This window comes from Vigna angularis, chromosome 8 (assembly GCF_016808095.1).
Source record: "Vigna angularis cultivar LongXiaoDou No.4 chromosome 8, ASM1680809v1, whole genome shotgun sequence".
NCBI classification, from domain to species: Eukaryota; Viridiplantae; Streptophyta; class Magnoliopsida; order Fabales; family Fabaceae; genus Vigna; species Vigna angularis.
Genome location: NC_068977.1, coordinates 28817669 through 28828279, shown reverse-complemented (window position 1 = coordinate 28828279; position 10611 = coordinate 28817669). Strand labels below are relative to the sequence as shown.

Genomic DNA, 10611 nt, shown 5'->3' with positions numbered 1-10611 from the left:
ATGGAGAGCTTGATCTTACAACAAAGGTGGAAATGGAAGAAGGTTGAAGACCCAAGGATGAAGAAGGGTTGTTCCCACAGCTCCTAGATCGCCTCTGGACGCTCCAATTGAGAGAAATCGTGTCTGGGATGCCAAAGATATCAAAGCCCTTCTAATTTGGGGTTAAATAAACCCAATCTGCCAAATCAGCAGCAGGCGCGCTTGAGACCGCGCTCCAGCGCGCGAAAACAGGAAAAAGGGCGCTCCAGCGCCCTTTTGTAGGAGGCGCTCCAGCTAGCTCCAGCTAGCTCCAGTCCTGGTGCAGAGCCCGCTCCAGCGCCCATGGAAAAAGGGCGCTCCAGCTAACTCTGACAGAATTCTGGTTCTTCATATTTTTGTTGTTTTTGCTGTTTTCTTGTTTTCTCTGGTTGCAGCACTCTTCATTTGATGCAGAGACTTCTTCCAACTAATTCACTTGTATAAATGAAGGGGTTAATGATCAATTTATCTAATTAAAGCTTAGGATGCAACCACTTCTTAAACTAAATGAAAACTAGGATTTACAAGGCAAAAAGGATGAGAAAGAGTTGATATTTTCTCTAATTTAATACTGAATTCATAGCAAAATATGCCACTATCAGTTATGAGTTACAAATCCAAAAGCAATACAATTTTACAACTCAAAAATGCGTAATACAAATAAATAATGTGTGTTCCTCTCTAAAGTGTTTCACTCCTTTTCTTCTTGTCTCTTCCTCAAGGTTTCAAGGTCCAAAGAGGTCTCCGATCACCCAATATACTATGTCCAATTTCGTTTTTCCTCCAAAGAATATCCTACACCAAATATCAAACCAAATCCGAAAGGTAGGAATCCAAAGAGAATGCAAATCAAGGGCCAATTTGAACAATATCTCTTCAAAAGGAGTTATGTTGAGACAAAACAGAGAGTAATGAACAAGATAATCAAGAAAATAAAGCTTAAAAATAAAGGCTAGGCACTCAAAAGAATTACCGAAAGAAAGGCACTAGAATAGATGAATAAAACCAAAAACAATTAGAATAGAGAATTATTACTTCTTATCTTTACAAACACTGAGCTAATGGTGCACTATAGGCAAAGACAATATTTTGTCAAAAGTGTCATGTCCAAGTCTCATATCCAAGGGTCATGTCCAAGTGTCATGTCAAGGTATTATGTCCAAGTATCATCTCCAAGTGTCATGGTAAAGTCTCATGTCAAAGTCTCACGTGAAAGTAACTTTTTTTTTTCACTTTTGCTTTTGCTTGTACTTTTACTTCTTTATTTTTTTTGCTTTTTACTTTTGTCTACACTTTTGTTTTTTTTTTCAACACAAATTAGATCTTGGACAATTTGTTTTGGTAGCTCAAAGTTCATGACTCAAAAAAAAATGGAAGAAATCTTACTAGAATCAAAAATAGAGCATGAAACTCAAAGAAACACAAGAGAAACTTAACTCTAAGAACTTGACAATGATCTAATGACAAGCATGAACTCAAATATGAAATAAAAAAGCACTCAAATGGATGTCTATAGTGTAATTTTGAAATCCCAATGGGACATATTGTTTTGTGATTTTTTCAAAGCCCGAACTAAGAGAAAATGACATAAAAATGACTACACATGACTCTAGACAACATGGATGGAATTAAAAATAAAAAATAACCCAAAAATGACATTAAAATAGAACCAAATATATGAAGAAAGACTCAAAAAAAATATAAAAGCACGCCACAACACATGTATATGGAAACTTAGTGGTAAAAACCGAATGGTTCCGCAAAAGAACAAACTAGAACCATAAAAATAACATATATGGATGTAAACAATGGAAGACAATAAAGAACAACACAATAACAACAAGAAATACACAAAGATAGGTAAAGGACCAAGATACTTAGCTCTTGTAGACCCGAAGCTCTTGATACCAAATGATAGCGTCCTCCTCGAGCTAGGTTGGGCCAAAGCACGAAGATGAAGCTATGGAGGTGGAATTTGTGCGGAAGCGATGGATATGGTGGTTGGCTCACAATTTTAGTGAGGTTTTTGGTGAGTATTTGTGGTAGGATGGAGGTGTTTGATGGATCTCCGGAGAGGTTGGGCCAACTCTAGAGAAGGGTGGTTAGAGGGACCTCATGGGATGCTCTAGCCTTGACTTGAGACAAGATATGTTTGCACACATTTTGGCATAATAACATTCAAATTCATCAAGTGCTTTTACAAGGAAGGAGACCCTTCTATTTATAGAGAAAGGTGTCTCCAAAGTAGACAATAAACCCTAAAAACTATCCACTCTTAAAGAGACATGTGGCAATCCACTCTTACAAAGTTTCTCCACTCTTAGAGTGCCATGTGGCAATCCACTTTTGTAAAGTCTTCTCCACTCTTGAAGTAGCATGTGGCAATCCACTTTTGCAAAGTTTCTCCACTCTTAGAGTGACATATGGCAATCCACTTTAGTAAGAGTTTCTCCACTTAGAAAATGACACATGGTCACTTCCTTCTTAAGAAAAACTCTTCACTTAAGAGCTTGCCATGTGGCCTATCATGTCTCATGGTGGGACACACTCTTTAAAAATAAGATTACAAACCATACAATACTTAGCCCTTAATATAAGGCCTAAAATTAAATACTATACTATTTGACCCTTAATACAAGGTCTAAAATACACACAATTTTACTAAGAACATGTTGATGGCTCATGATGATTAGAGCTCGGACCCACCTTTCATAGATGAATCCAACTCTTCTTAAGTATGCTTAACCATGGCTAGGGCATATGCCATCACTTTCAACCAAGTTTTTGAGCAAAAATTAAGACTTCACCCAAGATTCAATTTCCACTCACAGCAAGATCGGAATAAGATACTAGCTTCAATTCTCAATGTTCAGATGAAATGAATGACAATTCCAAAACAAACCTGTGCAAATAAGAACATCAATGTCTTATATCATTGGTAAAAACAAACTCACAACTTTGTTAAATATGTACCTTTTGCTCACTCTACCTAGTGAATAAACACAACAACTTAGGAAGCTTAAGTAGGTAACGGTCAAAAGTTATCTTTAAATACACCCGCCAACTTTTTCAACGTCAAAGATGCTAACATCATAGTATCACACAAACTTCATTAGTAAAGTACATATAAAATGGGAACAAAAACATTTTGTTTAATAATACAAGTTAATACGGAATGGAAACAGGTTCTTGGCCCTCACTTGCATATATATGGTCCTCTAAGATGGTTCACCTCTCAGCATAGATGTAAAATCTTCATCATAAGCTATTTTTCTATTATTTGACTACGGTGAAATTGGTTATCAATAACCAGTCTTCCTTCTGAATATTGAATTTCAATAACAAGATCAATCTACATTCAAAACACTTTGGTCCAAAGATTGATAATTACAATGGACAACGCAATTGCAAGACGGACTGCTGAATTTCTCAAGCCAATCTGCACAATTTATTAGAGGACACATCAATATACAAGCATCAAAATGTTAAAACGGTGTGCATTAAAACTGGACACATAAATAACCGTGTTTCTTCTCGGTACCTGACCAATGCTATGGACCTCCCTAGCTTACCAGCAGCTTACCAATGCACCTCTCAGTCCCAAAACATGAACCTGCAAGACATACAAATGGTTAGCATGTTGCTTAAATAAACACAATCCTTCAACTCGAACTCACTGTCAGGCTTATCCTGAATTTGTGAGTGAAAAAACTACGCCCTTAAAACCTCCCCACCACCGTCGTCCTCCTCCTCTCCACCTCCATCCCCATGCACATCTTCTTCTCCATGCAAGACATCACCTTCCCCTCCCACATCCCCTTCTTCATGTCATCGGTAAGTCGCTGTATGCCTCGAAGGCCTCGAAGGGTAGTGCTACCAAACCACCCTCCATCATGTGTTGTCTTCTCTACAACCCCAACGGTGCCAACGCTTCCATGCATCAACCTTAAGACGCAGGACCTAACCAAGGACGGAGGAAGGCATGCACCTATGTAAATGAAACTAACTTCACACACCACAACCTGCTCAAAAGGATGAACTCATGCACACCACGCCTGGAACCGGAGCTGCTGTAACGCGTTCTGGACGACCTCTAACCGGTTACAATATTTTGTAACCGATTAAGCCTTCAAACAAAAATGTCCACTGTAAGCAGTTATGGCTCCCTCTAATCGGATACGCGCATGGACAACCGTAATTGGTTACGCTGTCTTGTAACCGAGTACGCCTGCAAGCTGTCCAACCGGATACCTTCTTCTTCTTCCAGCAAGGTACAACCGTGATGAATCTAACTTCTTCAACCACTCCTTCCACGTTCGGTCACCTTCATCCACTCCGTCATCATCATGAACAACATTCTTGGTCCTCCGCCTTCGTCCTGAACTTCATCACCATGGTTGTACCTGCAACAACCACATCAAGACGGAAAGAAAGTATACCTCTCCTCCACAACTGCTTACTCTTTGCAAGAACTTCAGCACACACACTCGCACAATGCTCCTCTTCAAACTTCACTGTCTCAGCCAGGTAAAGTAATCCACCAACCACGATCTTCTTAATGGTGTGGATGGTTATTCTTTTGAAATTCAAACATGTTTGCCAGCAAGCAATGCCAGTGATTCTCTCCTTTGCAGTTCATGGCAGTGAATGGTTTAGTCAAACAGTCACTCAAACACGGAATCTGGACACTGTATTGGGCTGCAAAAGCATTTACGAAATTAAACAAGTGCATGGCAAGAGGACAGTCAAAACTGCTCATCACATGGGCACCCAGTCCACTTTACTCTACAAACCACAGTACTTCAAACTCGTGAAACCACATTGTAGCATTTTTAAGTTATTTCATAGTGTTGGAATCGGTTATTAATGTTCAGAATCGAATAACTTCAACTAACGTTCCTTTTCGCTGATGTATGGAAGCACATATGGGAAAAGCTGCATATGTCGTACAGGGTATATACGTCTTTCCCTCGTAAATCATCGCAAATCCTCCTACATTTATGAGATGAGCTCAACAGTGGAATCCTGCAAATCAGCAGATATCCGTCTTACCAAATCCGCGCAAATCCACCAAAACGAACGACCTTACTTTTGGAAATCCATCTCTGATAATTTACGTGAATAGTGTTTTTCCTCCAAAGAAACACAGCGTTAACAAATTCTCAATGTCGTCATTTTCAATAATAATTATTCTAAAACAATATTTTACGTATTTGCATTAACGATTGACGTATAATCATTGTGATATCAATTTTTTTAGAGTGGTTATCCTGTAACCAATTTCAAATCATATGCCACACCAACATAAATAAATTCAGATATGTCATTGCCACCTTTTTCATCAACAATTACCATAAAATTGTCATTGTTTAACTTTTTTTTTGCAATGATTATAGAGATGATCATCATCAAAAATAACAAATAAAATATTTATTAGTTAACACTAACATTTATTTAAACAAAAGTTATAATCTTGATTTATTTTATAAGAAGAAATGAAATATTTAATGGATCTAACATTTAATGTCTCTTTCTGATTTGTATAGTTTTTAATAATTTTCTCATCAATAAGTACTATATCAGATGCATTATTATTGCCTCTAACGAGAGAACAATCTTCTTACGATGAAAGTATAAATGTTATAAAAAGTATATTCAGCATCTATTATAAATATAATAATAATATTATTAATAACAATAATGAAAAAGAAAATATCATTTTATTCCTAAATTATTCATTGAAAACTCCGATCATAATTGTAAAAGACAAAACTTATCTATCAGAGCAATTACTAAGATGCTTAAGCGATCTCAACAATGGGAAAAATATGTTTTTTTCATGAAGTATTAAGTAAAATTAAAAATAGTTCTTGGTCAAAATTTTATACAATTTGGATTTCTGTATTTTTAAAAGTATTAATTTTGGTTTTTATTTAGTCAATGGTGTTAAAGTTTATATTAGGTAGCAAATGGCAATGTGGTTGGGCCAATCCATTCCTTTTCCTACACCTCCATATTCACCGTCTGCACCTTAGGTATTTTAAATTTTTATTTTTTTTATTTAATCGTGAAAAGCTGGATTAGGCCAATGTAAGGATTTTATTTTATAAAAAAGTAAATAATACGTGGCATATCATTTGTCATATAAAATAAACTTTAAAACCATTAAAAAAAATTAAGAAAAAAACTAATGATTTAAAAAAATATAAAATCAAATGGTATAAAAAATTTCCATCATAAACTATTTTTAATTTCATAAGAAAACATATATTTCTCACGTTTTTATTATAGTAGAAGGTTGAAACATGAACCACGTAACATAGTAAATTGTGTTTGGTACACAGAACATGATAATTTAGTCCTAAACACAGATTGGGTTAATGAAATGTTTAACCAAATCAATGAACTGGTTTCCTTTCAATGGGTCAAAGAGTTCAACTCCATGGCAGCCTTCTTCTTGAAAATCCTTCACCACTTTCACCCCTTTTTCTTCCATCAATTGCACCAACTCCTTATCACGATCCACCAATGGGTCACCATTGTTGCCACTCACGAGCACTCTCCAACCAAGCTCCTTCATCTTCTCAAATTTCTCAACCGCATTTCCAGCCCTTACAGTGCAATATTCATGGTCACGATCAGCACCAGTTGGCAGAGCCAACTCCCACATCGAATCCGAAACACTCAGAGGAATGAGTGGGTTATTCTGAAGCCTTAACTCCGACTCTGTCCTCTGCACTCCACCAAAGAATGGTTGACGCAAAATCAACCCTTGGATTTTCACTCGATCAAGATCATTCACCTCTTCAACTGCACGTAGACCTGCAAGGAAACAAATTCCACGTTTAATATTTATGGATATTTCTTTCTGTCAACTTTTTTGAACTCGCTTTAAGTTGATTGTAATAATTACTCTTTTAAAACTATTTAATGTAGGAAATTAATAAAGCTTGTCTTTTATCAGAGGTTTCTCTTTAGAAAAAGCTTTTCTTAACACCAGTTTAACGTGTTTCAGAAATGTTTTGGTCATAAAAAAATATTAACTTTTTGTATTTAAAAAGGAAAAAAAAAATCTAAAATGAATCAAGTTATTACTTTTTTATATATAAAAGATATAATAATTTTATTTTAATAAAGGGGAATTAGAAATAATGAAATTTATAAAGAATTAAAAACAGAGAAGATGTAGAAGGAGAAGGAGAGTGACCTGTCTGGTAAGCGATAGTTGCCCCAGCGCTATTCCCCATAAGATAACAGTTCGAATAATCAGCGTATTGACGCAACCACTCATCTTCGCAGTTTCCGATCCACCGCAGTGCTTCGGCGCCATCGTCGTAGGCCGCCGGAAGTCGGTGCTCTGGCGCAAGACGGTAGTCGACGGAGGCCACAATGGCCTGAGCGGAATCGGCGATTTGGACGCAGAAATCATGGAAGACGGAGGAAGCTGCACTGAGCAGCACGAATCCGCTTCCGTGAAAGAAAAGGATGAGAGGAAGCTTGTTGGGATTGGAAGAGGAGAGTAGTGTGCGTGGCAGGAATAAGCGCAGCCATGTGTGGTTGTGTGGGTTGATGGCGATGTCTTTGGTGAGAACTGAAATGGGAAGAGAGGGGTCTGAAGAGGGTGCGGTGTGTGGAATAGTGACATTGTTGAGGCGCGTGAAGGTACCATCGGGGTTGGGCTGGATTTGGAGGCGTTGGTAGGGGTCAATGGTTTCGCTGGAGATGGTGAAGGTGCCGTCGGGATTGGGGCGGATTTGGAGGCGGGAGTCAATGGTTTCGTTGGACATGGTGGAGGAAATGAAGAAACTTTTGTTGTTTTATTTGCTATTGTAGTGATATGCACGGAGTCCTTTAATACTGTAAAAACTAAGAACCAACTTAATTATTGAGTTTTTAATATCCGTGTGTGGACCACCAGATCAGAACCATCTTAAATGCATTTACAGACATATTATTAAATATGTGTGTTGGTTTGCACAAAATTTATTATTTAAAAGTAATGAAGAAAGTGGATTACATATTCAAATCATATTTATATCATCTACACTCTCAGTTATTCTGGAAGAAAGGGAAGTATTGAATTGCGAAATTTATTACTTTTTTTTTTATGATTGACAGTTGTATTGTAGTGTTCAAATTTGAAGGAAATTATCATTTTTATAGAATGTGTTTTGATTCATGTTTCCATGTTTCTACATGTGCATTGGGTTGGACATCTTTAAAACTAAAGTTTTTGTTATACTTATGGAATTTTTTTTCCTTTATATATTTTATGTAACTTTAAAATTTTTCAGAATTTTTTTTAAAAGATAACCTTTTTAATTTTAAATTTTTTGTAAAAAATTTATGCAAACAATTTTATTAAATATAAATTTTTAATAGTGGGAAATCATAACATTTTTATTTTATTTTATTTTATAGAATTATGAAGGGTTGTTTCTGACTTTTTGTGCGTTAGTACTCTGATTTTGGAGTTTTCTTTAGACAAATTGTGATCAATCTCATGGTTGAAGAAAAAAACATAGTTTTGCACATAATGTATTTGCCATTATTGTGTTTATTTATTCTCAAAGTGACTTGTTCTAAATTTGTTCTAATGTATACCTGTATAATTGTGTTTTTCTTTCTGTTTTACCAAATTTGTTGAAGTTTGAAAGTATATAATGTGACTCTTGATCACTGTAGTTGAACATCTATATGTATATGTTGTGATGGAGTGAATCACTAAATTTTTTATGTATTTCTCTTTCTTTATATTGCATAAGGTATATTGTATCTTGATATTTCTTGATTTGATATTTAAATCTACATCTAATCTTATTCATGATAATCTATTCAATCAATTCAATTATTGTTTATCATCCTATTTTCAAAAAATTAGCATTTAGTTCAATTCAATTAGTGTTGGACAACCAGAGAATAGTCTTGAGAAGGACGCAAAGGAGGATTTCAAAGGAGTTAGACGAAGATAAAGGATCAGAAGAATCTAAATTTGTTAATTAAATTTTCTTAAGTTGCTAATTAAATTTTCCAATAATAACACTGAGATAGGAGAAAGCTCCCGAGGGAATGCATGAAAAGAATCCCTTTAAGATTTTTCAAATAAATCTTCGTGTATGTGTTAAATACTATTCTTATATTTATAACATTTATTTTGAAAGTCCCTTAAAACTTTGTTTTAATAAAATTTAATGCTTATCCCATCATTAGATATAAGCAGGTTTAATATTTGATTTACTTGAACATATTACTAGAAATCTGATTTCTTTTTTTATAAAGAGGAAGAATTGAATAAATGGGTAGAAAAGCTTTTGAAGGATGAGGACAAACTACTTGTAGAGACAAATTTTGAGTTTAAAAGTCAAACTTAGAATTTTTTTATTTATTAAGAATTTTGAAGCTCGACGGAGAATTTGGAAGTTGTGACCTTTGTTTTGAAGAAAAGAAACAAGCTTCTCAAGTTGTGAGTGAAAAACAAGAAGATTTATTATGCTTCCATGACTCCTCAATTTAGTTTCTTCATTTTGTATCATTTATTCTTCCTCTTCCATCATGACTAGCTAAATCAATTTCTTTTAGTTAGATATAACTAGACTATACTTTGAATTTTGTTGATAATATATATATATATATATATATATATATATATATATATATATATATATATATATATATATATATATATATATTTATTTTTATTGTGTTTCAAATAACGTTTTAGTTTTATGTTTCATGTTGGTTATGGATACCACTTAGATTTTTAAGGATTTTGTTTGTGATTGAAAAATATTTTGATTATCTTAACTTGAAGTGAGACATCAATGAATAATGTATTTAAGAATAGTTCATGGTATATTGGTTATCTTTTAATTACTACACTTATAGCAAATTGTTTTGCTAAGGAACAAAAGGAATTGAAGTTTATTAAAGGAATTTAAATTGATTTCATCTATAAAATTATGGTTAAGGAATTTAGATTGATTTCATTTATAAAATTAGGGTTTTGGATAAATTTAATAATTTATCGTAATGTTATAAAATCAATGTATTCAATTATCACTTTGCAAAATAAGTTTTCAATCTAATGTTAGGTTTTATTCCTTTTACATAAACTCAACTTATTAATTTACTTATTTTAATATTTCAATAAAAAAGATATGTTTTAGTGACTACAAAAAGGGTCGTTAAAAAGTATAAAAACAATCATAAACACTTTTAGCGACTGAATTAACAATAAAAAATATTTGGTAACGAAAATCTAACTTAGTTTTTAACGATAGCATTAGAAAATTATAAACACTTCAAATTACTAAAAAACACTAAAATGAAAATTGAATAGTGTTTTGAAAAACTTTTTCGCAAATAGATATTTAACAAGACGGTTAAACGATCTAAGCAAGTTATTAGACACTTCACCTATAATTTACTTTAAACCAGAACATTCAGGAATAAAGTAGAGTAGAAATGCATGTTGTCAAATATGTCATTTTTCTTATTACTTTTGTTTTTGAAATGTTGTGCAAAACAACTTCATCAATTTCTTAATAGATGTAAATCATTTAAGCACTTCTGAAAAGATACCATGTATTGATC

General features: G+C 34.1%; 1 protein-coding gene across 1 annotated transcript; it reads right to left on the bottom strand.

The window, feature by feature from the left end:
• Nucleotides 1-6246: 6246 nt before the first annotated feature.
• LOC108344974 (carboxylesterase 1) lies at nt 6247-7863 on the bottom strand. The gene is made up of 2 exons (XM_017583520.2): nt 7226-7863; nt 6247-6840 (listed from the first exon to the last, which is right to left on the bottom strand). The coding sequence occupies exons 1-2, from the start codon at nt 7803-7805 to the stop codon at nt 6380-6382; spliced, it is 1041 nt and encodes a 346-aa protein (XP_017439009.1). The 5' UTR covers nt 7806-7863; the 3' UTR covers nt 6247-6379.
• Nucleotides 7864-10611: the final 2748 nt, after the last annotated feature.